At 38.9% G+C, this 27,589-nt stretch overlaps 2 protein-coding genes across 5 annotated transcripts; both read right to left on the bottom strand.

Moving 5' to 3' along the window:
• Window positions 1-861: 861 nt before the first annotated feature.
• Window positions 862-19,163, bottom strand: xrcc1 (X-ray repair complementing 1). Of its 3 annotated transcripts, none has more exons than XM_023964320.2 (18): window positions 19,013-19,163; window positions 18,661-18,798; window positions 18,474-18,566; window positions 18,167-18,274; window positions 17,922-18,080; window positions 17,192-17,266; window positions 16,317-16,440; window positions 14,744-14,856; window positions 13,262-13,424; window positions 12,946-13,186; window positions 11,954-12,070; window positions 7,239-7,320; window positions 7,041-7,146; window positions 3,614-3,662; window positions 2,476-2,612; window positions 2,219-2,309; window positions 2,058-2,133; window positions 862-1,751 (listed from the first exon to the last, which is right to left on the bottom strand). In XM_023964320.2, exons 2-18 carry the CDS (start codon window positions 18,709-18,711, stop codon window positions 1,644-1,646), a joined length of 1,893 nt encoding a protein of 630 aa, XP_023820088.1. In that variant the 5' UTR covers window positions 18,712-18,798; window positions 19,013-19,163; the 3' UTR covers window positions 862-1,643. The 3 variants fall into 3 exon arrangements, with proteins under 3 accessions (XP_023820088.1, XP_023820090.1, XP_078789449.1); XM_023964322.2 differs by having other exon boundaries at window positions 7,041-7,137; XM_078933323.1 differs by having other exon boundaries at window positions 19,106-19,124.
• A 1,278-nt stretch (window positions 19,164-20,441) lies between these two features.
• Window positions 20,442-25,723, bottom strand: LOC101170953 (sialic acid-binding Ig-like lectin 5). Of its 2 annotated transcripts, none has more exons than XM_004078452.4 (8): window positions 25,567-25,723; window positions 24,491-24,889; window positions 22,782-23,093; window positions 22,441-22,704; window positions 21,445-21,717; window positions 21,075-21,177; window positions 20,825-20,990; window positions 20,442-20,736 (listed from the first exon to the last, which is right to left on the bottom strand). In XM_004078452.4, exons 1-8 carry the CDS (start codon window positions 25,601-25,603, stop codon window positions 20,596-20,598), a joined length of 1,695 nt encoding a protein of 564 aa, XP_004078500.1. In that variant the 5' UTR covers window positions 25,604-25,723; the 3' UTR covers window positions 20,442-20,595. The 2 variants fall into 2 exon arrangements, with proteins under 2 accessions (XP_004078500.1, XP_078788908.1); XM_078932782.1 differs by having other exon boundaries at window positions 22,842-23,093.
• Between the last annotated feature and the right edge of the window lie 1,866 nt (window positions 25,724-27,589).

The following is a 27,589-nucleotide window of genomic DNA, read 5'->3' as shown; positions in this document are numbered from 1 at the left end:
GAGGGTAATGCAATAAAGACATTGACTACAGAATCACATAATCACATGACCAGTCCTTGGCTTCTAAAGAATAATAAACCATCTCTCTAAAGTGGCATCATCTTTACGAGAAAAAGAGCCCTGTAACAAAGGATCTGTGCTGGCTCTTTGTCTGACAGACTGGCTCCATCAAGGAAAAAAAAAAAAAGTTTTGACAAATGATGAAAAAACCAAGTGACGAGTAAAACAAAGATATAGAAGAAACATTTAGAAAATTGAATTCTGCATCTTCCCGTTACAGAAAAAGAAATGTGCACTTAGTCTACAAAAATGTTCAACCAAAGGACAAGGGAGAAGATGACCAGGAAGTTTGGGAAGCATCGTCTTCTCTCTGCCATCCACAAGATGGATATGTTTTTAAGTGGAAGATGACAAAGTTTTAGGCTGATGCCATCAGCTGCAACAGACCGACTATTAAGAAATAAAAAATAAAAAAAAAGATTTGACCTGAAAGTGTCCTTTCTAAAAATGAAAAAGGAAGTTGCAGAAGTTTGCACGATCGCATCTCTGACTTGAGTTTTGGTCTTTGTTTCTTTTGAACAGTCAGTTAAAAGAAAGTCAGATCATTTTCGTCCATCCTGCTCTTCCGTCCGGCTTTCCTACCACCTCCCGCCCGCCATCGTTCCAATCCCTTTAACCGAGGAGCAGGGGGCCTGGTGGCTCCAGGCAACAAACAGAAGTAAATTAAAGAGTGGAGACAGGACTGGGGGTCAGAAGTGGTGAGGGTGAAAAGGAAGGAAGGAAGTGTGTCTCAAGCTGCAGATGAAGGGGCTCAGAGAATAGAGAAGAGCAAGTTAGGTAAGAATAAAACCAGAGCCGTGCTTCTTTTTTTATTTATTATGAAAATGAATTAGGTACAACAGCAACAATAGAATAATAATAATAATAATAATAATGATAAAAAAAAGCTTGAGTTAAAAAACTACTTTGTAAGAACCCAAAGCAAACACTATTTCAAACGTATCCACATGAATTATGTTCTTATTGCCATCTCTGGTAGATTTATAACACAAATATTAATAACGCAATAGATTGAACTCTAACACACAAAGAAGAAATGTTCTAAAAAAAAGAAGAAATCTCTACTACTTAAATTCATTTGCAATTGCTTTTGTCTTTAAGGTTGTTTTTTTTGTCTTTCATTGTTGTGTAGAAAAACTAGCAACATCGTTCCTGTGACTTTTGGGTTTCGTCTCATTAATTCAACTGTATTCTGAGTCTTATCACTGCGAGTGGCAGTCAGGACAGGGCGATTACTCTTTCCCCGCGAAGCCTGAGGGGGCCGAGGAGGAGCAGCACACTTGAACACACACACAAAAAACAGAGACCTGGCTTTTTCCATGGTGTCCAAGTGATACGTGGCACAAGAAAACGTTCATTCTACTGTTTGCTTTAGCCTTTAATGGGGAAGCTGTAAATCAATCTATTTAATGAATCCTTGAGGGACAAAACCCATTTTTCTGATCTCTTTAGAAAAGATTAAACCTAAAGGTGTGAAGTCAGTGTAAAGACAGGAAGAGCTGAACCTGATTTATTGCCCTTTTGAGGTGAAACATGGCTTTGCAAACCTCAAGTTTCTGAGGATGTTCAGGGAAGGGTGAGGCTCAGGGGACGACGGTGTAAGGCTGGTAGGGCAGGAGCTTCTGTCGCTCGTTGATGGCATAAATCCATGCAGGCTTCACAAAGTTCAGATTGCTGTTTTCCATCAGGGCCTACAAAGTAAACAGGAAGGAAGAATCAGAAGTTGTACTTTTCTTTTAGAATCTATCATCAAAATGCTAAGATTTAGAAAAGCTTTTATAATAATCTCCTGTACTCCATTCTACGCTATTTATTACTTAATGCATCTCACTAAAAACATTAGAAGGCTCCGATTTGTGATTAGACTAACAGAAGTTCTTTCTCTGTGACTCTTAAAGAGTTTATAGGAACTTTTAGTTTGATCCGAACATAAAAGCATTCAGACACATTAATTCAGGACCCATAATGAACAGAGAAAGGGAATTAAAGAGACTCACATCTTCAAAGGACTCGTGCCACCCTTCACTGGTCACCACAAACTGCACTTTATCCGTCATGTAGTCCTCAATCACCCTGAGGCAAACGCAGCGGCACCGTGAGATGAGCTCACACTTTTTATTAGAATGCGAGGCTTAGGTGGGTTTCATTTATCTCTCACCCATTAAAGGCGACGATGTATCGCAACAGCAGTCGTCTCTCATCGTTGGGGAATTTTCCATACAGGAAAAAGTGCTTTCCACTGAGGAAATCTGGAAAATAAAACAAAAAAAAGGAAGAATCTGAAAACTGAAACGTGGAGGAATCAGAACTTTGATCAATGTGTTGATTCATGTCAACAGTGACAGGTAGAGCGTAAGGAAGCCATCTGTTTCTGCTGGTGGGAAATGAAAAGACGCTGGGAACAGACGGCTATACCTGGTAGCTCGGGGATGGGATGATCCTCCTCAGCTTCAGCGTCGGTGTTTTCGTCTGTCGACCCCCCATAAGGATCCTCCTCCTCCTCCGCTGTCCTTTCTGCCGCTGCTTTCTTCCTCCTGCTCTCATTCTCCACCCTTTCACCACAACAATTCCAATTTATGCCAAACAATGGTCTCAAAGGAAAAAACAATCCCCTGTTCCTGTTGTTTTTTTTTTTATGTTCAGAGAAAAGCTTCACTCATATCTACCTTTTGTTGCATTTCTGCCAAAGTGAAGCCTTTCAGAAGGTTATATCAGTTCTATTTGTAAAGGTTATTAGGCTGGACTTATTACATCAAAGAAACGTATCCACATGAATGAGTCTGATCTATAATGTTTTTCCTTCTGACAAGCTTCTCCAGAGAAAAAGACACTGATCTTTTCCATCAATGCTCTGCTTTGCAGACAGTTTTAGGCTTTTTTTTTACTGATGGACCTGGAAGTCTGAGCTGATTAAAGCAGAGCAGTAAAACTCCTGAAAGGTCAGCCAAAGCAGCTCTTAAAAAACCGACATGGTTTCATCGCATCCCAGAACCAAAAACTTCCTTCAGGGGATTTAAAGACCCACTCTGATGAAAATCGTGTTTTTAGAATGTCCTTGTGGCATTTTTCTGATGATGGAGGACATGAATTGACAAAGATTTACCAGTAAGCTTAAAACTACATTTCGGAGTATTTCTTTATTTCAATAACTGTTAATTAAGAGAAGAACATACACAAGCCCCCCTGCTCCATTCTGATGCATCCACTTGTAAACCACTAAATCCATGTTCGTCTTTGTTTTCCTCGTCTGAGCTGACTTAAAACTGTAACGCTGGATAGTTTCAATACTGATCGCCATTTCTGTTGGACTAATACTGTTAGGTTGGGGGGCTGTAAGCTATAGCAGGAGAGGGTGTAAACAAAGAGATCTCAGCGAATTCCTTATGTGCTGCTGTCACTCTGCCGGAACTGTCCTACAAAAAAAGCTAGAAATTGCATAACAATTATAAAAAGACCACTGAGAACGCTTTTACTGTTGATCAAAAGATGATTGGGGGGGAATCTTTAAGATTGTGTTTTTTAGGAGCTTTACAAGCATGACTCTTAAATTTACCTCTGCAGCTCATCCTCTGTATCCACGCCTGATTCGTCCTCGTCAGCTCCTAAAATTAAAGAGAACATTTGCATGTGAGGTTAAAAAATATAAACATAAATTCATTTTTTTGTCATTATGATAAAAAAAATTAATTTGTTTTTTCTCTGGCTTTATTATTCTTGAGCCCATTGAGTCCACGTTGTCATGACAACGCTGTGCCCTTAAGCTTAAAGCTAATTAAAAATAAGCATGTCTGAGACATAGACCTGCTCTGCATTCCTGACCATCTGGGGCAGAGGTTTAATGTCTCCTGCTAAATCCAGATTTCTATTAAATATACATCAGCGGTTCGATGCAACCTTGCTGGTAACGATGACCATTATCATAAAATCCTTGAGGGGAAATAGAGAAGCAGCTGCCTTTAAAATGCCATCCCCAAGAATGTTGTTTTGTTGGTGGGTCAATGCCTGTTCTTCCTCCTTAATGCTGCACCTCAACACTTCACTTCTGGCCTCTAATTAACATAGAAATGAGGTTCATGTGAAAGTCTCTCTACAGCGATTGCATCTCGCCTCCGACCTGGTTTCTGCCTAAACTGTGTCCTCGGTATGGATGCTGCTCTTGTCCTCTTACCCTAAGTGGCATTGCACCCTCATCCATTTCCAAGTGCCTCACTCAGAAACGTCTAATCTCCAGACTCTCACTTTGTCTTTATCCTCCATCAATTCATTCGGCCCCCTTCAGCGCCAGTGCTGCCCTCTCTTAAGTCTCAAGATTTTTAAGCTAATAGAATGAATCACTTCCCATGAATCACGGCTGACTCGTCTCAGTGCCCACAAATTTGTGATACCGACATATTCATGTGCTTTCACTTATTTGTTAAAAAGAGTGAAAGACAACAGGGGACTATTTTAACAATGTCATGTTCTCAATTTTAAGCGATAAAAGCAATTCTTCTCTAAATCTTTAGAACCTTTAACCCATAAGACCCCTGGGTGACGTCAGTACAGCAGACACATTTCAGAAATGGATGCTGAGAGCTCTTTGTTTACACCCTGTCCTGCCACGCCCGACTTTCAGCTGTTCTGGATTCCATCTGTTGAAGGAGACAGCTGTTGGTAGTTTTGAGGTTTTTAAATGATCCAACTGTCTTAACTATCACTGAAACTGGATGGAGGAATCTTCAAAAACATTACATTCTTTAGGAGCTTCAACATAGTTTCAAGCTTTAAGCTTTTTTATTAAGGATCAGTACTTTATCAATACCACACCAACTTTACAGATTCTTATTTTGTTTTAGATTTAGTGCTTTAATAAAAATCAGTATTTCGAGTGAAAATATTCATTTATATTCATTTACCTCACAAGATACTTGTACTGTGCAGCTGTGACAGGTGAAGCGCTTCATTTAACTACACATCTTAACAAAAATGTCTCCATGAGCAAAATAAAAAAGGATTAAAACCTTAAATTAAAACATTTGACAGATTACTCATCAAAATAGGGCATCAAGGAAACACGTTTCTTCGTTTACCTTCCATAAATATCAGAGAATGTCTCTGCTCTTCTAGTGTTCATAAAGGCCACAAGCGCATTTCAATGGCTGATATACTGATATAGCACAATTCGTACACAAAGTAATTCAAGGTGCTTCTCAAAACAGAAAAATGCATTAAAATCACAATACATCATAGAAATAATCAACGTAAAATTTACTTTAAAAGAAAAAAACAATTTGAAAGTTGATTTAAAAATAAAGGAAGGAAAGGAAAGAAAAGTGCAGATAGGACCTTTCAGTCATATACACGGCTAAACAGAAATGTTTTAAGTCTAGATTTGAACATGAACACAGAAGAGGCCTGTCTTACGACTTCAGGGAGGCTGTTCCAGATTTTAGCTGCAGAATATTGAAACGCTGATTCCCCTTGTTTAGTTTTGACTCTGGGAATCAACAGGAGGCCGGCCCCTGAGGTCCTCAGAGTACGAGATGGTTCATATGGCACTAACATGTCAGAGATGTACTTTGGTGCTCGGCCATGGAGAGACTTGTACACAAGCAGAGCTGCTTTGAAGTCTATTCTTTGAGGTACAGGGAGCCAGTGCAGAGACCTGAGCACAGGACTAATGTGATCACACTTCCTGGTTCTGGTCAGGACTCGAGCAGCAGCATTCTGGATGTACTGAAGCTGTTTTACAGCTCGTTTGGAGAGGCCGGTGAGCAGGCCGTTACAGTAGTCTAACCTACTGGAGACAAATGCATGAATAAGTATCTCCAGGTCTGGCTTTGACACTCTGTTTTTGATTTTGGCAATGTTTTTCAGATGGTAGATAAATCAGAGATTGTGTGACTTTGGAGTGTTTTAATTTTTCAAGAGCAGGAAAGTAAAAATATTGCTCATATATTCCTAGTTTGGATGAGCAACTCTCACTTGGTTTCCCTCACAGGACGCCTTCCTTTCTGTGGTATTTCTGGGATGTTTGCCCCTGTACCTGAATAGCTGCTGCCAACAAGGCCCGTAATTCTCCATTACATAAATTAGTTTATAATGAATGTTCATTCATTCATTCATTTTCTTAACCGTTTTATCCCTTTCGGGGTCACGGGGCTGCCGGAGCCTATCCCGGCCACTTGTGGGCGAAGGCAGGGGGGACACCCTGAACAAGTCGCCAGTTTGTTGCAGGGTAATGAATGTTCATTTCAACAATTCTTTTCCCTGTTTTTGGGTGAATTGAGAGAGTTCCTATTGAAACGTGTAGTTTATAGAGTAATATATTTCAGGATTGTTGTGCTCAAACAATGAAGTGCAGTGATGAAACTGCTTTTAGGCCGCTTTCAGAATCATCAAAGTGATTTACGGCTAAAAGAAAAATATATATTATTCAAAATGTAAATGTCTTTGTGCTTTTTTTAGCAAGTCAAGATGCTTTTTTAAAACTAAAAGGGTGAAGCAGAGTACAGTAGAGAGTGATTCAATTTAAAATAAAGTGTAACCTGCTGCTCAGGATCCAAGAACTTTTTTAAATGCAAAAATATGGAACAACACAAGCAAAATAAAATCACAAGTTTTAAAAACAATATAGTCTATTTTATCTGTCTGGTTCAAAATAAAGACTTTTTATATTTTATTTTTATTCATGATTTTTTTTTCCCTTTATGAAACATTGAGTCCACTGGGTTTCCATTCCTCATAAAAAGCTAAAATAATAGGGTAGAATAAAAAAAACGTCTGTATTTAAAATACTTCCTCTCATGCAATCTTTCATTTTAGGTTTTCAGACATTTCACCTTTTTCCACAGAGCTTTAACTTTTCCCTTATTCCCTAATTCAATTGGAAACTTCTCTCTTCCATGTGAGTGTCTATAAATCAGCCGGACAGGACACAAAAATAGAGAAGAATTTACTATAATTAAATGCAATGTCAGCTCTTTTTATCAAGCACTAACCTGGTTCCTCATCAGTGGATCTAGCGTACTCCTCCTCTTCATCCCTCTTTGCTGGACTTTTCTTTGGGGTGACTTGTATCTCCTTTTTCTGCGGAGTCTGTAGAAACTAAACAGAGTTAAATTGGCTTTTTGCCTTTAATTAAAGTCCCCCCACCCCCCAAAAAAAACAAAAAAACAAAACAAACAAATACAAATCACCTTTGTCTTCACTTCTTCCTCGCTATCTTCGTCTACCTCCATTTCGCTTTCAGAGCTCGACTCGTCTCCATCCATCAAATAACTGAGGGGAAACAGGAAAGAAAATGTGCCAAAGTGATAAAAAGCCAAAGGGAGTCAAAGGCTGATGCGGTAAATCTCCTTCCCATCAGTCTCACTGCCTAAGCCTGATTTAAAGTGCCGTGGGCACACGACAAGTCAGCTAAACAGGAATCAGGGAAAAACTTTGGACATTTGAATTGATCTCTTGACGTTTTCAACACTGACAGAAAATGTGTTTTTAGAATAGCAAAGAGGATTTTGTTTGGGCTAGGGGATCAAACAAAAGCAAATTTAAACCCAAAAAGAAGAAAACAAACCAACTAATACATTAAACTCAAAGGGAATAAACTTATTGTAAATCACATCGAAAATCATCATGGATACTTTGATTATGATCTCTGCAAAAAGTAAGAATTGTGTCTAAAATTTGTAAACAATGCAATATACATTATACATCACATTAATTTATTTCCAGCTATATGGAAAAAATAAATCACGTGCTTTTCAGTAGATGCTAAAATAAGGTAATTTTGGATCTGAAGTGGTTTGATGCATATCTGCATCATTAAGCATAACAGGGTTAAAATGATAAAACCAAGCAAAGAGCAGCTAGATTTAGAGTTTAATGCTGCCTGGAGAAACATTTGTTCACCTAATCCTCCAGCAGCCACAGGTTGAGTTCATGTGATCAGGTCTGCACTCAGTCCAGGAATTCATGATTGTGATCAATGCTGAAATGTTTTCATCCCCCAACAACAGAACGAGTGTGAGTGGATGAAAGTTTTTGAACTGCTGACACCTGGAATTTCACATCTTATGTACAAAGAGCCCATCCATTCATTCATTCATCCATTCATTCATTCATAGAAGACCTTCCACCACCAGCCAAGGAGACCCAAAGTGCTGTACACATGGAGAACAAACAAAGAACATTCTACAATCATAAAAAGCACAAAACCAATTTAAAACAGATATTCAAGCCAACAGAATAACAGGACTAGGCTGATGCTAAAGCACTGAAATGGAGGACTAATTCTTTGATTGCAGTTTAGGATCCAACACAGCAAATGCACGATCTTCTCAAAACTTACATTTGGTTCTGGGAACCATGAACACAAAGTGGTTTAAGGGCTTTAAGGAGGAATATTTTAAAAGCAGACTGGAGAGGTAAGGAGGTGCCGTGCCTGCCAGTGACTTAAAAGTAATGACCAGAAATTTAATAAAAACCAAGTATAGCACTGGTGGCCAGTTTATAGAGACCAAGGTCGGTGTTATGTGGTCAAACTTCTTTGCCCCACTGATAAATCTGGCTGCTTGGTTTTGGACCAGCTGCAGCCTGGCTATTGATGTCCTGGATAACCCGGCATACAAAGAGCTGCAATAATTTAGTCTGGACAACACAGAGGCATGGGTGACAATTTCAAGGCTCGTTTTCGATGTAAAAGATTGAATCCAAGCCAAACGTTGCATCTGACAAAAGCAGGACCTGGTCACAGTGTTTACTTGGAGGTCAAGCTTCAAGGCTGCATCGAGTTTCATGACCACAGACTGTTCAAAAGGGGCACTAGAGAGGAGATCAAGACGGTGATCTTTAAATTACACGACAGAAAATACTTCCTATTTAATCATTGGCTAAATTAAGTAATGGTTTCTTTTTTTAAGAAGAATCTGAGCCAACAGATCTTGGCATTTCTAATAAAGACAAGTGAAATCCCGTTTGTTAGTTGGGTCGACACGCTTCTTTTCAAGGTTTTTTTGTTTCTGTCTGGAGAATTTATGGAAAATAGTGTCACTATTTATGTTTCAGATCAAAGAGCACATATTAAAGCCAAGTTGACTTTAAAATGCCTTATTTTATCAGTTGTCTTGAAAAAAGTAAAACGTTTTGTAACCATTTTGCACCTATATAGAGAGAAGGAGAGAGAGAGAGAGAACTCCCTGATAGAACTCCCATCAACAGATTTTAAAATAATTTTGTGGATCAATTCAGTTTTTATCATCTCTGTCTATTTAGGTATAAGTACTGTATAAGTACTACGAAAAACCTTTCAGTAAATCCAATAGTAATTATTAAAGACCCTATTTTAATCGAGTTCCCAGTGGGTTTTTTATTATGATTTTGACGTTTTCAGCCAAAAATCCCATCTTCCTCTTGAGGCTCAGACACTGCAAAGATGTTTAATAACTTGAGCAACTTTAGATCCCTGGATGGGTGAGTCAACCCCCCCATTCAGCCCCAATTAGACCACTGAAGTCTGCAATCCCCACCTCCTAATGGCGAGGACAATCTTAAAAAAAAGTCCTTGATGACTTACTTGAGTGGCTCAAAGTTAGTTACTTTTGAGACATCTGTGCTTTTAATTTCTAAAACTTCAAACGTAAAAGTACTTTAAAAAATACACATGTGGCCACACCTCACTTCTGATTTACACCCAGATAAAATCCTTCTTTTTTTAAGATAATGGCGACTAACAAGTCTGATGGTAAAATATCTCTAAAACCCACTTCATGCAATATAAATATACATGAGATGTCCCAAAAGATTCCATCTTTGTAGGTGAGCTTTCTTGGTCATTTTCTCCTCTAAAACCTCTGGCTCAATGGCTAATGACTGTGTGTGAAGCATAGCGGGGGTGCTCATTAATGCATACGGCGAGTCGCCAGCACGCGCATCAGGGGCTCAGACGCCGCACATTTACCTCCAGATGCTCAGCGACAGCAGAGTGCCCCGTGAAGCAACAGTTTGAGGGTGAGCGCGTCGATTTGTTTGGCACTTACCATCATCAAAGTAAGTGGTGCTTTTAATTACCCATAGCAGATGCAGGCTTTAAATAAAGGATACATCATCAAAGCTGTACACTCCACAGGCGGCACAATAGGGGTGCTGGGCAGGGGAATGGATTATTCTTACAACAAGAGAAATGGGGGGTGGGGGGGAGAACTGCAGCCATATTTCTCCACTGCTGTCAGAAAATGATGAGAAAGGCGAGCACAAGGGAGAAGGAAAGCCCAGGTTCCACTCAACTTATTTTAACTCGTTTTTGAGAATTTTAAAGGAACTGAGTCCAAAGCCCAAAGCGTTATTTATTTATAACCCTCCGCTCCCTCTTTGAAGGCCCTCTTGCATGGATCATGGGGAAAACTCCTCATCATTACACCGGCTGCCCCGGCCACAAGAGACTCCCACAATCACGTGACACGAGAACTGGTGCAAAGAACGTGATCTGAAGCCTAATTCAAATACAAACCTGAAAATGATTCCATGTTTTGTTTGTCAAATCATTCTGTCATCAATAGATTCAAAAAGAAATTCACACCAGAACATCCAAAGCCCATCGTTAGTAAAGATAGATAGATAAATCCATTAATTATACAACTACCGGTACTCTACCAATGAAATTATCATTGATGTTCCATAAAACCACAACAAACAAAAACATACAATACTGGAAAATAAAAACTTTCCTCTTTAGTATCAGATTATATTTTATTGATTAGGGGTGCAACCGATTACAAAACTCCCAGTTTGAAAGTTTTTCTTTTGTCAAGAGTATAGAGCAAAAGGATTTTGACTCACAAGTTCTCCATTTCTAAATCCCAGTTCTTAATGAGACAAGAAATTCTCGACTGTGCAGATTTTGAGAAAAGCTTGTAGAGCAAAGATAAGTTAAAACAACTTCAGGATAAAATGTCCAAAAGCAAGATTTTAAATCTTTACAAATATCAAATAGCTTGGAGTGTTGATCTGTCTTTAGTGTTACAGCTGATTTCCAAAGACATATTCTCCCCAAAGCCAGACAGAAAGTTCAAAACGTTAAGAGGCTGAGCAAATAAAGGATTTGGAATTTCATCCATCGCTTTATTTGGTTTGTGGGAGAGTTGACATGATTCCATGTGTTTAGCATTGATGTCTGCAGCAAAGCAGTTTCGGAAAATGATTGCAACCCCCCCCCACCCCCCACCCCCTCTACACTCTACAGCCAGCTGTCAGGATTGAAAGGCCTGCTGTGACCCAAAGCACATCACAGAAGGTTTTTGTCCGGACCTCAACAAACTGTGTCAGCTTGTGAATAAGGGGCATAATATATTTCTATTAAAGTCAACCTTGGAGAAACTGGGAGGAGCAAAGCGTGACAGAACAGCCTGATATTACAGCAAAGGCTTATATTGGAAAATACAGGTCCAGGCCAATGAATTCCTCTTCTTTAAAGAGATGAACCTTTATACCTACATTATTCAGTACACAACGATTTCTTCTTTTTTGAGAAGTGCTGACAGAAGACCTTGATGCTGCAAAAGCTCTCCCTGTAATGAGGCATAAAATTAGAGAGCTGCTGGATCTCAGTGGGCTGACTGTGATCACAGCGGGGCTCATCTGCTCAAGGTTACCACGTTCTCTGCAAAAAGTGGGAAGCCCTGCTGCGGGAGACTGTGTGATCCAGAGCCACCGACATGGCTTAAACACAAGTATTAATCAGATATGCATTTGCAGAATAGGCAAAACACATGTTCCAGGCTAAAGCCAAGCGCTCGCCGTGCTCCGGCGCCCTTTTAAAACTGACGCAATGTCCCATCCAGCTGTTCGTCTGGCTGGGTCCACAAACCGGGCCTCTATAAGAGCAGTTTCACTTGAAAGAACAGAACCATGTTCTCACCGCTTAAAGGAGATCTTCTGTTTCCTCTTGTGGCAATCCAACACCCACTCCTTCCGCACGATGATGCCCCCCGCCGATTTCACCTGGCTGTATTTGGGGGTGTTGGCGAAGGCGCAGCTGAGGATTAATGGGGCAACGGGACAGATGTGCACAAAGAAAACACGGTTACATCACTACCGACGAGCCCACAAGGTCGTTCCATCACTCTGGCAGCTTGAAGGAGGCCATCAGACGGAATTTATGTAAAAACTGACACAGATGTTTCGCAATCGCACAATCTGTTTCAGTGATAAAAAAGACAAATGAGGTGAAGGACATCTAAAAAAAATAATAAAAAAGCAACACTAGAAAAGGACTTCTGCATTTTAAAGATAAGATTTCCTGTTTTTTATGACTTGCTGGGGTCATCATGGTCACCCCGCTCTAACACTTGCAACTATTATTCAGAAATATTTAGAGGTCATTGAAATAAGTGAATAAATATCAGCCATAGAACTGGAGGAAGTAAAAAAAAAAGCTTCCTGTTTTTCATAAATAAAGGTGTATTTTGCTTATCTTCATCATATGTTCATATCTTGAAGTGCTGCAGATTATCCAGGAGTCTGTTCTTGGTTTATCTCTTTACCCTGTCCTTGTAAAACCACGTCTCTGCGCCGCCCCTTTCTCCTCAGTCAATTCATGAGTAATGCCTGTTTAATGTGGCAGTACTATAGTTGATGTAAAAATGCAGTTTAACTTAAACCTAAATAGTCAGATGAGCAAATAACACTTCATGGCTGCAGGAAAGCAGCAAACTAATAAACTGCATGAGGTGGATTCCTCATTAGGGAGCTAATGGCCCATTAAATGTAACGTTTGTTGTGTAAAATGAGGATTTTGTCTTGCTTTAGTGCTTATTTCGCTCACAGTGATAGTTCCAAACCCAAGTGTCTGTTGATGTTGATGAAAAACGTAACATTGAGCAAACCGATTTCCCTTTTTTAACTGCTCACATGAGATGTGTGGAGTCGGACGTCCAGTCTGGGCGGTACTTGGCTCCCATCTCCAGGGCTTTTTCTCTCAGCTCCCCTCTGAAGGGGTTTTGGAAGCCGCTTAGCACAAACACGACCCCCTCCATGATCTTCTTGAACGGGACCTGCTGCTCACTTTGGGGTTTGGTTTTTGGTTTGGGTTTAAGCTCCGGTTTAGACTGTACCTCCTTCTTCTTCTCAGTGGATCTCTGAGTGGACGACACTGCAGAACAAAACGACCACAGAAGAAAATGATGAGTATTGGTTTAACAGCATCAGTCTGAATGCAGGGACCTACCTTTAGTGGTGCTTGGGCTGGGCGTAGCGGCTGGGCTTGGCTTGAGTTTGGGCGTGGCGGCTTTGCTCTCAGGAGAACCAGCAGGACTCTTTTTGGTTGAGGGAGAAGGACCGGAGGCAGACAGTCGCTCTTTGCTAAACTCAAACTTTCTTTTTACAGGTGGCTACCAAAAAAACAAAATAAAATAAAAAAGTCAGTTAAAAGCTAAACTTTAGCAGTGTTACACTTCAGCTAAAATGAAGTGAAACCGAATCCACAGAAAATGTGTCCAAAACAAAGTATTTGGGAAAACTGGGCCGGGCGATGTGGCCTAATAATAAAATCTACGTTTTTTTACACCAAATTTGATTTCTGATTTAAAGCCATTTTTTCTCTACCCGTTTGTTTTCTTAAACAAAAATGACAGAGTACTAGAGTTGCACGTTATGAAGAAAACACACGATTTGCGCTATTAATGATCGATATTGCCATGACGATGTAACTTATAACACATGAACAAACAGCAAAATAACCCAAAACATCGTTTCATTTCACTGCAACAGTTTAATTTAAATAAGAGTCAACATAACTTCAACTACACTCCAAATGACCCTCGTCTACATGGGAGGCGAGCTTCTTACATAAAAGGAGTCCATTCGATTGGTCAAACGAAACGACTTTCGTTAGCCTGAGCGTCTCTTAGAGAACAGAACTTCTCCCACTCGACTGGTTTCTGTTTCTGGAGCTAAAACAAATCCGTCCCACTCCTACTTCTGGGATCCAAAGCCTTCTAACAGCTTTTCTAGCGTGCAGGTTGTGGTTGTTGCCCCGAGTCTGAAGTCGCAAAAACAAACCAGTTCCATAGAAATGAAGAAACGGGGGGTCCACATTCCAGATTTTCTCAAAAATAAACTGCAAATTAGAATTCATCAATAAAATCAATTTATCACCCAAGCTTAGTGTATATGGACTTTTTTTAAATTTTTTTATGAAAGAGTATCAGAAAACAAACTTCGGAAAGAGATTGGCAGAAAAGGCAGTTTTTTAATTAGGAAAAAAAAAACTCCCAAGACTAAAACAACGACTCTTCAATAAACCCCCCAGCTGTGGTAAAGTGTCATGTTTCGTAGCTATTTGTGCAAAGACACTGTGATCTTTCCTGCTTTCCATTTTAGTGTTTATTCAGGCAGAACAGCAGAGCAACTTCAGGTTTTTTCAAAAAATACACTTTTATCTAAATCAATCATGTGCAATAAACATTATAATTCAATCATATTTCTTTTCCAAATGTGTTTAAAAATGGAAAAGTTTCAAAAACTTGATTGAACAGCTGCACTCTTTTTTTTATCAAGTTCAATCTTCTGATCTCTACAGATGTCAATCTCCATGAGCCTTGCTACTTTGGCTTCTTCTTGTCTGCATCGCACACAGCTGCCTCTCTGGTCTAAATCAAGCTGAGGGCTCACAGAAGGAACAGCAGAAAATGATGGCGGTGTTTAGTACCTGTGGTGAGGCTGAGCTGGAGGAGGAGGAGGAGGCTTGGCCTGATGGGTGAGGGCCTCCACCTGCCTGCAGAGCAGCAGCAGCGTAACTCAGCTTGTCACTCTGAGGAGACACTGAGGAGGGAACACAGGACCCCCACTCACAATAAATAAACTGATAATACAAAATACGACTAACATTGTTTCAGTTTGGGATATTTCTCTTATTTTACACGAGGGTTGAGAGAAGTCTAAACAAACATCGGATGTGTTGCCTTTTCTGTCATTCATTAAATTCTTGGATGAAGCGATTATGTATAAAACAAGCTCCATCCTGTTCTTTACTTGCTTTCAAACTCATGACCTTTGCTTTAGTTTACTCATCATACCCCATCAGTTAGTCCCGCCCCCTTTAGAAAACACGCTAAGTACAAAGTACCACATAAAGAAACAAACGATTTTGACTTAAAATTCCAATTTATCTGCTATTTTCCTCCCAACAATCAATTGTTCGGTCCTGATGTTTTGAAACAAACTAATCCTAACAAACGTATATCTCTACACATGCAACAGTCAGCCAGCAGGTGGCAGACAAGTTCAAACCCAATCATTTAACAGGGTTGAATGACTCCACAAGCCTTAAGAGAGCAGTCAACTTATGCCGCATTTATACTGCAGGTCTTGATACCCAAATCCGATTTTCTGACTATATCTGACGACCCGCTTACATCATCTTTTAAAAGTGGCCCATATCCGATTTTTGCATTTACACTATACAATGCTGAATATCAAACGTAGACGTTCTGAGGATTCCGTAGCAGCATTTCCGCCTTCCGCAGACCTCCTTCGGACTTTTGTGTGACTGCGGTTGTCATGGAGGCAACGCAGCGACAGAAGGAGGCGTTGCCTTAGACGCTACAGGATGAGGCAGATCCACGAGAGGGGATGCGCGGGAGAGGAAAAAGGAGAGCTGCGCGGTCGGCTTATGTGCTCTCTCTGAGTTTTGAATGAGGAAGTGTTGCAGACGTTGTGCTGTACTAAAAGTCTGATCCAAGCAAAGAAACAAACGGCTTCTAGCCTGTTCCAGAGCAACGGTGTCCCGCTTGATTAGTTACCGTTTGCGTCCAGACCGGGACCGGAAATAACGAAGCCTGAGGCTGAAAGGTAACACGCTGCTGGGGCTCCAGCTGTCCTCGAACAGCAAAATCAGCGCACAAAAGCACCTTAATAAGTCATGTGATCTCAGTTGGTGGTGTCCTGAGTTGATGTCACTGACGTACGACTCGCATTTACTGGGGAATATCCGATTTGTCTGCTTACATGGAAAACGCAAATGCACGTATCCGATTCATTTCTACATATAAATGAGGTCTGAATCCGATCTGAAAAAACGGAATCCATGCGGTTTTTTCCTGCTTACAAGTTCACCGGTCATGTCCGATCTGTGCCACATGAGAGGAAAAAAAATCGGAATTGGGTCACCTCAACCATGCAGTGTAAATGCGGCCCACATTAATTAAGTTACAGAGCTTCTTGTTGGCTGATTTTTTCAAGTAGATCTGAAAAGGATTCTGCCATTTAGTTCATTTCAATACCTTTAGGTGAAGTGCTCGACTTGTTTGCATTTTCTCGGTTAAAGAAGAGACTTCCGGGTTGCAGACTGGACCCAGATGAAGGCGACTCATCCTTTATTCTGAACTGTCCCAGCTTTGTCACTTTCTGAGCGGGAAACACAACGAAGGAAACAGAAGAAATAGGATGGTGGGACTCACAATTTGTGACAAAAAGTTCCAAAGTTGTTTGACAACACTCCCATGTTGGTTTTTCTGGATTCCCTCCAGATTTGTAATTAAAAAACCAAACACATTGCATCTACCACCTTGTGCAGTGGTTCCTCACTATATTGCAGTTCACCTGATGTTTTAATGCAGTTTGTATCCTTTTTTATTTGTTTTTTTAACAGCACATTGTCTTCTGCATCCTAATTGGCTGTATTCCCAAATCAACCTCTTCCATACTGTCTATCCTACACAGAAAGCATTCAGTTTGCCACATTTACATACATCCTCTATCACTAGCATATCTATGTTTTTATTCTCTAACAATGGATTAATGCTTTAATCAATGTTTGAATTTTAAGAGTTTAAACAAGAGAGAAAAGTGTGTTAAGTGTGCAGTTAAGGGGTTACATCTAAAATAGTTTTAAAAAAAAAGACTAACAAATGACACTAATCCAATAACATCACATTGCGTTTATTGAAATCAGAATAGTTTCAGTTTTTGCAAGATTTACATACATTTATAAAACTTAGATGTGATGAAGTGCATGAGTGCTGAGGTGCACCCACTAACACTTGAGATCTTACCATTTTCTTTATGAGAGCGTGTGTTAATAAGGCTAATTTAGTGTTTCCTAACTTTTAAATGGAAAATAAAATAGAAAAAAAAAAGTTAACAGTGGTTTACTTACAGGGGAGGAACTTGGAGGCTCATTTTTGTCAGGTGGAGAGTGGAACTTAACAAAGGCGATTCCATACGCTATGTTCTGTAAGGCACAAAAAAAAAGCTTTCATTTCGGTTAACGGTTAGTCATGAAGCTTCAACACCAAACATGAAGACTTTACTGTTTCCACAAACTGTATTTTGTTTGACAGCCCGGTAAGTTGCGTATATTTTCTTTAAGTTATAGATGTTTATCCCAACACTTTTGCTATTTTTGTTCTTAGTTACGTACACAAGAACTTTGAGTCAATTTAGAAGGAAATATCAACATTAGCTTTTTCTTCCCACTGCTTGTCAAGCAAATAATTAACCTCTTTGAGACAAACCTCACATTTAATGGATTTAATGTGTCATGTACTGTAAGACTGGCAGGTTCATTTCAGTTGGCTGAAGGTGAACCACAGCATGAACCATGTGTGCTGTGTGCACTAAACATATGATAACTTTACTCCCCCAAAGCACTTCAATAAATCCAATTGATCAAAATGACACTTTTATTAACGACAAGGAACAAAACAGATGATATGGAAATGTACCTCGAGCCGCAATTAATCATCCAAAGTTTGCTAAATCTATGTATAGATAGATATTGGTTTTTCTTTTTTTTTCGTGTATTTTTGGTTTAGATTGTTTGAAATAAGCCAAATCCGATTCTAAAAATGGAGATATTTGTTTATATAAATGGTCAAAATCCTCACCTTGTTGTATGGCTGGCTGCAAACAATTTTGACTCTGTCCCATTTCTCCTGAGCTGTGCTCTTCTGCAGCTGGTTGGGTCCAAAGAAACGCACGCGGTTCAGGTTAGATCCGTTACGACTTTCCGTTGGAGACATGAAGGAAGATGTGACGAGAAGAACCTGAAAGAGTTTTTGAAATTAGGGCACATCCTGTTAAGTAACAAAGAGTAAAGATGGGGGGGGGGGGGTATTTTTTGAAGAAATACCTCGTAGTCCTGAGTTTTAGGGGCTGAAGAGTTTGCCACCAGCACCTCAACAAAAGCGGATCCTTCATTTCCAATATCGATACTGTGCACCTGCTCCTCTTTCTCAAACTGAGAAAAGGAATAAGAGAAGGAATAAAATAAGTCAATTTTTTAAAAACATCCAACTTATGCCTGTATTTCAATCATTTTATCTATGGAATGAAGTGGAAAATCATTCAAATCAGCCAGTTTTGTTTTTTGTTTTAACAAACTAAGCTCACATCCGTAACTGAAATGCATTAACTTGAGTGTGAAAGCTAAATCAAACCTGCAGAATGACTGATGTCTGCTTCTCCCCGGCTCTCGCTGCTTTCCACTTTCTGTAGGTGTCTGAGCTCAGCAGGTTGTCCGCTTTGTGAGTCTGTTATATCACAACGAAGAGTGGGTTTAATAAAGCCATGAAGCCACAACTAACTGCTACACTAAAAAAAAAAAAAACACAGCAAACAACTTACATTGTCCTCGGAAGTGCAGGATACGACGTGTTTGAGTTTGATTTCTGGCATTTTGGTATTCCTGCTACTAGTGTTTTTAATCCAATAATCTATCTGTCACTAAGTGTGCCAACCGGGCGCTGTTGTGACTGTTTTAACCTGGCGAGAAAACACAAACGTTCAGCTTTTCGGAGTGACACTAAATAATGCATAGAAAAGTGTTAATTACTGATGTTTGACAGGAGCAACAAACTAACTAGCGAGAAAAAGCTAGCAGACTGAGAAAACTGAACTTTTTCGTGAACAGCCTGATCGTTTTAACAAACTGAAAGGCAAACGTGAATTAATATGTAGCTTCATGATTGACACGTACCCGTTAACTTGACGTTATATTAAACATCACAAAGACCACGGTAGGAATGGTTATTTTAAGGTAAACGTGTCTTATTGTTGCTCATTTTCCCACCAAAAGAGAGCAAATGTCTTCATCCAACGCAACTTCCGGGGGTAGATTACCATCCAATAGGCGCCTTTGTTTTCTTCTTTTACGATAAACTAATGGAACAATAGCGTTGTGTCGCCACCAAGTGGACGGAGGGAGCATAGGTTAAATGACAAATAGCTGAACTTTTACTAATAGTAATTTCAGTAATAATTTTAATAATGATGGGTCATATGAATAATAATATTGATAATGAAATAATAAAACAATAATAATATCAACAATGATGATGATAATAGTAATAATAATAATAATTTCAATATCTTTGGCATCCTTGTGGCAAGACCATTCTTCCACTTTCTCATATTTACACATATAAAGATATTACTATTTTACAGTAGTAAAAAAATATATTTTTATATTAAGAAGCAAAGTTATTTTTAAGTTAGAATATTCTAGCTCTGTTCACATAATCTTTCTACACAAGTAATGAGAAGGTTTGTTACCCAAACATGCATTATAAAGCTTCTTTTTTATTATTTTTTTCCCAAACTGCTTTTTTCCAAACTGTCTTCAGGTAATTTAGATTACCTGACTAAATGAGTTCTGATTTATGCATAATTTTAATCATGTTAACTCCAATTTGTAATTTAATTCATAATGCCTGTCATTGACTTTATTTATATATCTGACACCCCAGCAAAACAAAACCAACAGCAATATTAATCAATAAATATGTTGTTTTTAAGTAGCAAATACATCTATGTGCAGTTTCAATTTATGTTGATTTGTCGTTATGATAAGACAATAGTCTTTTATCGGTTATTTACTTCTTTTTTGGTTCGTGTTTTTTCTTTACATCAAGTTTTTCTTAATGTATGAAAAATCCTATCAGAGAAAAATAAAATCTGCCTTCTTTCCAACTTTCACACTTTTTACAATAATTTTCCATAATAGAAAGTCTTAAAACTTAGAGAATATTATAAAATAAAAACTAAACAACTGCTGCCCTGCGTCAGACTGGTGACGTCCAGGGTATAGTCCGCCTACCTCGCCCATGAGTGACTGGTGACCCCGAAAGGGACAAAAACGAGTTTAGAAGATAAATGAATGAAAAATGAATAAATAACCACTTATGTCTACAACCAAACTACATGAAAATCTGCAATTTAAAAAAACACACAAGTATTTATGTGTAAATAGAGAAGTAAATGAATGACAAAGACATAATTAATACACATTGTAAAGGTTCAGTGCCAGCCAGAAATATTTATCATATTTGTAGATATGTGTGTTTGTTGAGATTATATCACACAACACTTTTGCAATGGGTTTTTAACGTAGAAAAAGGGATAGGAGACAGTTTTCTTTTCATTTATTATTATGTTTGCATGATCACAGACTTACAAATAGTCAAAAGTAAGTTAAATGCACACTTATACCCTGAACGGATGGTCTTCAGTTAAACATTCAGTGAAGAAAAAAAATGAAACCCTTCGCATGTGACTCTGAAATTAGAGGATCTCTACATAGATGGCCGTCTCAAGCTCAGCAGAGGTGTCCTGCACCTGTCTTGTTTCTCTGATACCCACTCTGGCTGGTCCGATATCTCCACCTCTCCTTATTCCCCCACCTCTTCGGGCCATCGGACGGATCTGAAACAGGAGCACAGATTATGGATCCAAGCCACTTTTTTTTTTTAAATCGATAAAACTTGCTTTTAAAGACAGAGTTCACTGGTACCTGGTTATTACGGACAAAAACAGGCGTACAGTTCTGGTACACAAGCTGATAGCTGCCATTAGTGTAAATGTGAGTCACTTCTGTGCAGTTTATGTAGAGCGGCATCCTTTCCTGATAAATCCCCAGGTCTTCTGGATGAAAAATGGGGCGTCTTCTCAAGCTTTTTCTGAGAGGGGAGAAACATGTTCAAGTTTCAAGAACAGACTTTTTTGATTTAGGTAATGATAAAGAATCGACTTGCTTCACATACTTTTGAGCTTTCCTTCTGTGCCAGCAGATGAGAAGGGACAGAAGGGTCATCAGCAGGCATATGGCTGCAGCAGGCAAAACCAGCCACAACAGAGGTGCCACGTCTAAATTTAGACCACAAGAGAAGCAATGCATCAGCACACTTTACTGCTGCAGTCTGTTCATTGTACAAAAGTTTTGTATGATGAAAAAACAAAAAGTTCAACAAAGGAAAAAAAAACAATTCTGCAGCAATGGCTTTCTTTCTTCTTTTCCTTTTTTAAGCTGCTGGGATGTTGCACAAATGTTACAACACCAGCTTCACATCAAAGTGAATAAACAAGAAGTCCAGCGGCTTCTTCGTAGATGTGAACCATCCGATTTGAGCGTACCTTCTTCTCCCTGCAGCAAAACCAGGGAGTCGTTTCCAAGCGCGTTAAAAGCAAAGCAGACCACCTGCAGAGGTTTCTCCATGCGGCCTGTCAATGAGGCTGTCAACATGCTGTGGTCTGATGAGGCAGAAACGTTGAAACCTTGAAGTGGAATGGTTCCGTTGACACTCCAAGTGACCGCCGCTTTGGGGTTGGAGTCAACCAGGCAGCAACACACCAACTCCGAATCCTCCACAGAACAGTTGGAAGACAGTCGGTGGATAACTGGCTTGTCTGGGGAGAGAAAGATGTACTTTTATTTCCACAGCTGTAATAATCCCGATTCTATTCAAGACAACTGCTCTACTTTTATGGAGTGATTTTTATGCCAACGCGTTGCACACAAAACTTTCAAAGTTGCAAATTAAAATATGAAATATTTGCTTTCAAATTTTTTTATGTATTTTTTGCTTTCAAATTTTTTATTGCGTTCAAAAACTTTTTGTTCAAAAAAGTTGTTCAAATGTTTCTGCGTCTGTAAAACAAACGTTTTTGCATGCGTTGTGTCTCATCTTGCTTTTTTCCTGTCTTTGCTCAAATAAGTTGCAGTTTAGCGTGACACGGCCAAAAACTAGATACTGGTAAACTAATGTTCATTTTCACAGCACAAAATATTGCTTTTGCATCAAAAAAAAAGTTTAGAATTCGCACAAAAGAATGAATTTGCAAATCTGTATGGATGCAATAGATCCATCAGCTGCTTCTGTCATTTTTTGTGGAGATATCCTGAAGCTTCTGCAGAATTTCTGATAAAGATGATTTATGATTTTGTTAAATGTTGTTTTGCCAAATCCGTGCAACTTCATGCTGTCCTGCAGTGATTCAACAGTGTGATCAGCCCATGGTGACATCACTGCTGAGCAAGCAAACTTGAAACCTTGAGGGGGAAAAAATCTGTTATCTGAAGCAACAAGTAGATGGAAAAAAGCAACGGTTTGGAACAGGAAGTGAAATTACATTGTATGTTCAGCGCTGTGGGCTGTGATTCTCCCCGACCGATGGAGTTGTGAGCGGAGCAGGTGACCCTCATGTCTCTGGTCACGTTGAACACGCGGACTGTGTGCGTTCGGTGGTGGAGGTGTACGGTGCGGCCGTGTTGGCTGTAGGACCAGCGGTACTCTGACACTGGAGGATCAGCTTTGCATGAGCAGACGAGAAGGGCAGTGCCCCCCTCATGCACCACTAAGGTCTGAACCTGAATCCTCACCTCTTTAGGTGGAACTGAAGTGTGAAAAGAGACAGAATTAAGCTTAAAATGTAGATTTTTAAACAGAAATGTTTGCTGAAATTGTGCTCACATGTCACATGCAGGTCTGTGGTGGTGGACACCATTTTGGCTCCTGGATAGTTGACCTCACATTTGAGCCTCGGTTTCACTTGGTGGGAAGCCGTGAAGGACAAAGATGCCAGTAGGGTTTGTGCGTCCACATCTGGGTAGGTTGTCTGTGCATCCCACAGCTCAGTGCTGTTCAGCAGGGGTCCTCGCTCCCATCTCCACTGCAGGGTAGGAGGTCTGGAGGGGCAGTGGTACCTGATGGAGCAGTTCAAGGTGACCACCTGACCCTCTGTGGCTGACAACCTGCCACTGATAGCCGGAGGCTCCGGTTCATCTGTCAATGATTAGAAAAAAACACCTGCATCACGTCATGTTCAGCTCTATATTTCACAAATATGGAGAAACTATTAAAAAGGGGGAAAAACAGGACCCATTTTCATTCATCCAGTATAGTTTCATTTACTATACTTAATTTTTAATCACTCCTGTAATGAAAACTAAATTCCCGTCCAAATTAAAATAAAGTTTTGTGATTTTGAATATAATTATAGGGGAAGGAGGTTTGTGGGGCACTCCAGTACAGAAGAATAGCTCAATCACAGAAATACAAATGTGTCATAAATGTAAAAAAACATAAAAGGCTACAAATAAAATAAAACATCCCAGTGTGAGCCCCTGAACATGTTGTGACTAAAAAGGGGGAGATGATGTGTTTTGGTGCAGCAAACAGAAACTTCAAAACACTTCAGTGTATAGGTACTGATTGCAAATTTAAACCGGCGTGCTGTGACTGACAGCCTGGAAACAGAAAATAACTGAACTCAAAGCATGGCTGAACTCAAGAATATGAATATAAAATGTCACTAATTCCTACATTTACTGCCAAGTTTGGACCTTGACTGTGAAATAAAAGTAAGTCTGTTCTGGAAGGAAACATATATTTTTAGTAGTAAGAATAACTAATCAATCGGAAACATGAAAAAGACTCTAAAAATTACATAATATGGTCAGAGGTTCATCCGTCTGTGAAATAAGCATCTAAATATTATAATGAAAGACTCTACAGCAATTGACCGAAAGTATTTCATCATCTAGAAATATAAAAAGCTGTAAAAAAAGTTTAAAAAATGCCACGACTTTTCAGACACTCAGAAAACACGCAACAAAAAATACGTTTTTAAATAAAAATTAAAGAACAAAAGAATGAATTGACCTCCTTACAGTCCTGACCTTTTAACCAAATTAAAATTCATGGTGACAGTCTGATGATTGGCATGATAGTTTTCTGAGTAAAAGCATATATATCTATATATATATATATATATAGATATATATAAATGTATAAATCCAGTATATATATACATAAACATATTTAAGAATGATGTTATTATTAAACTTCTTAGGAGCAATTTTTAACAATCTTCCCTTATATTTTTAAGACATTTACATTTTTCTGTGTTGGAAATATAAAATGTTAGTTTCTGTATTTGCCATTGACTTTCCATTGTTTTTATTTAAATTCTCCACATTTAGATAAAGATGTCGTAAATACATGATTTTAGGAATATCTGTGACTCCAGATGAATGTTGTGCTTTCTGTGCATCATTTTACTTCGTGCAACATAAAGTAACATTCTTCAGATAAAAGATAAAAGTTCACTCTATGAGGGAAAATAAAACCAAGGTGAAAGGGGAGACTGCTATTGGCTGTCAATTCATTTATGGACTCACCCATGATATCAATCTGAACGGTGCTTGGCCTCCCCCAGAGTAAATCCTCCCGTCTCTTCAGGGCCACCTCAAACATCTGGGGGTCGTCCAGTCTGATCCTCTCCATCCTCACTGAACAGTCTCCTTCTTCTATTTTCCCAAAGAGCGAGGCTCGCCCCTGGAAATCTCTGCTCACTTGGTCTTTGTCCTGGCTGTTGAAAGCAGTGCTCTGCAGAGGAAAGAAGCGACCTCCACCTCTGTACCTCAGCCGCACGTCCACCCTCGGCCTCTGTCCGCGTGGGTGTGGAGAAGCGGCCGAGAAAGAGCAGGGAAACACCACACAGGAGCCCACCAGAGCCTGGACCCGGTCTGGGACCGAAGGCACGGGCGAGGCAGACTGAAGCCCCCGGCACATGACCACTGTTGGAATGGAAACAAAATCTGATAGCAGAGAAGATCTTTCACCACTGCATGTTGCTGTCGAACACAATGGACAGCCTAAAAACATGATGGTGCCATGAAATCCACAAATAAATAAAGTAAAAATAGCTCAGTTCTTTCTTTTGTCTGCAGACAAAGGTCAAAAACATGTTGCAATAGACTTTTATTTAAAAAGGGAAGAGAGAAAAGGTACTTTGGGGTCTGGAGCGCCCTTATATCATTTACTATCAGTCACTTTATTTATGTAGCACTTTTCAACATGCTGTTTAACACAAACGATATATAAACAGTAGTTAAAAAAAGTCATATGACACAGTAAATAAACGGCAACAACAGAAAAAAAAACACTGCATTCATGTGTCAAACACATTTTGTCTGCTTTTTTTCCGTTTTAAACGTACAAATTATTTAAAATAAAAGTCTAAATACTGATAAGCTTAGAAGGTTTTCACTAAATATGTTTTCTGTTTTTGAACATAAAAAAATCCAGCTCTGTATTTCAGAAACACACAAAAAAAATCAAATGCACAAACATATAATATATATTCTTGACCTTTGACCAGTTTCTGAGACAATTCCTTATAATCATACATTACATACATTTCCTTGAAAGCAGAATTATTAGTGAGATGTGATCATAATAGCTAAATACTCACCAAAAATCAAGGCAAAGAAGGCAACGTGTGTCTGCATGGCTGCTGCCCTGCTCTGCCAGCAGACAGGGAAGCATGAACACAGCACCAAAGAGGGAAGTTGGAATATTTCATTGTGTCACTAAACTTCCAGTCGTTTTCTGACCCCCCCCCATGCACTCTTCCTGGAATAATTCCCCTTCATTGAAGGATAACACTCTGAAGCTGAATTTTTAACCCTCAATCACTGACATTAATTAATCAAATAAAACTTACAATAGTTTGCAAAGGAAAAAAAAATGATAAGTAATACAACACATGACAACAGATGAGTCATTCTCATGCAGCTGTTTCCTCAAAGGCTCTGAATTTGCTCATTTCTCTTTTCTTCTGTCTGTTCACACAAACTCCTCACAAGGAGAAGGACTTAAGTTAAGTGGAAAAACATTTTGGGATGTGAAATGACCAAAGGTTGGAAGACTAAATTAGTTTTTAAGTGAGAGTGGCATTAATTGAGATTAATTGAGCAGAAGAAAAGTCGTTGAGTTGAGGGTAAAATGACTTTAATATTATAGATGTTGGTTTTTGCTGATATTAACCCTTGGTAGTCGAAGGCCTATTTTTTCTACATCTATTTATCTTCAAAACTGTTTTTGTGGCACTGCCTGATACCCATCTTTTTAGTATAACCTTGGCTTTTTTTTTTCCATATATCCTTAGATTACACAATAATTCCACAATCAACCAGAATCTGTTCAAAAAACGTAATTCTGAGTCTTTAGAAAAAAGATCAAACAACAGAGACAATATTTTAACATTTCAAACATTTTAACATTTCAAACATAAACAAAAATGTTTAGATATAATAATGTGATTTTAATTTTTTTTTTTAATTTTTTGTAAATGATCAGAAAAAACAGATTTTTTAATCTTTTAGAGATTAAAATTACCCCAAAGTTTCAACTGAAAGCTGAAGTCAACCCCACAGGAAGTTTTTAAAGACAGCTGCGCCCCCTACTGGCAATGAAAATAACTGTATATTGAATTCAACAATTACAGGACAAATACTCAATTTTTTTGGCTTTTGATTATAATTTAGTCTTATTTCCATGTAACTTTATTTAATTTCCGGTGGTGTAAAATTAACAAGGTTTTTGGTGACTGCATGGCTTTTCTCTTTTGTAGGCTTGAATCGAGTCATTTCAGACAGTTCTGTTGATGTTTGTGTGGCGTTAGAAAAAACACACACTGTCATCACTCACACACTTTGTTGAATTCAGCTTTACACACGATAATGTATATAATCACAATTTTAAGTCAGGAGAAGAATATCAACTTCACTTGAAATGAACTTCTTAAAATGGCGACAAACATTTACCTTGTATAACTACGAATTTGGTCTCAATATTTGGAGACATGGTTAAAAGAAAACAACGTGTCCCCACAGCTATCATCATGATTATTTATACCACAGTAAAGTTCTCAACCGAGTGGTACACATCACTCACCATATAAATAAAGCTGATCTTACTAACCTCAGTTGCCATCCTGCAGCAGCATTTATCTTTCACACACTATTCAACAGGAAATGTACTTTTGAACCCGAGTCAGACCAGTTTGGAAGGAACACCAAATGATTAAACCTTTCTAAACCCACTACAGCTTAATTTATTGTGAGATGAGTTTGAAGGCTTTGTTGGCAATAGTAAGATTTCTAATAATTCACATATTAAAATTGTTTTATTGAAACTCAAAATCTTGCTGAAATATCATGTGCTGTTAGTGCATAGGAGTCAATGTTTGTTAATCACTAATGTGTTTAAGTATTTTGCCAAAAAGACAGAAATATATATTTTTTATTTTTCAAACCTATTGTATTTTTTTAACTAGAAATGTCTTCAAGTCAGTGTTAAACTACAGTTAAGGAGTCAGCCGTTGCTGCAGTGAGGAACAGGAAGGATCTCCATCATAGAGTCTCTTTTCTCTCCTCACCAGACTGTGGGGGAGCAGACAAGCTCTTTCTCATTTCCAGCTCTGCTCTCACAGA

The sequence above is a fragment of the Oryzias latipes genome, chromosome 16 (genome assembly GCF_053564925.1).
Source record: "Oryzias latipes strain Hd-rR chromosome 16, Olatipes_Hd-rR_3.1".
Lineage (NCBI taxonomy): Eukaryota > Metazoa > Chordata > Actinopteri > Beloniformes > Adrianichthyidae > Oryzias > Oryzias latipes.
Note: the sequence above shows the minus strand (reverse complement) of the source record. Positions and strands in the feature narration are given on the sequence as shown.

Excerpts from the sequence above, each read along its gene's own strand:
- xrcc1 (XM_023964320.2), bottom strand. The coding sequence starts at position 18,711 with ATGCCAGAAATCAAACTCAAACACGTCGTATCCTGCACTTCCGAGGAC. Across the intron at positions 2,310-2,475 it reads TCCCATCCCCGAGCTACCAG|ATTTCCTCAGTGGAAAGCAC; the intron begins GTATAGCCGTCT and ends TTTATTTTCCAG. Across the intron at positions 2,134-2,218 it reads TACATCGTCGCCTTTAATGG|GGTGATTGAGGACTACATGA; the intron begins GTGAGAGATAAA and ends CGTTTGCCTCAG.
- LOC101170953 (XM_004078452.4), bottom strand. The coding sequence starts at position 25,603 with ATGCAGACACACGTTGCCTTCTTTGCCTTGATTTTTG. Across the intron at positions 23,094-24,490 it reads CGTTCAGATTGATATCATGG|ATGAACCGGAGCCTCCGGCT; the intron begins GTGAGTCCATAA and ends AATCATTGACAG. Across the intron at positions 20,991-21,074 it reads CACAGAAGGAAAGCTCAAAA|AAAAAGCTTGAGAAGACGCC; the intron begins GTATGTGAAGCA and ends CTCCCCTCTCAG.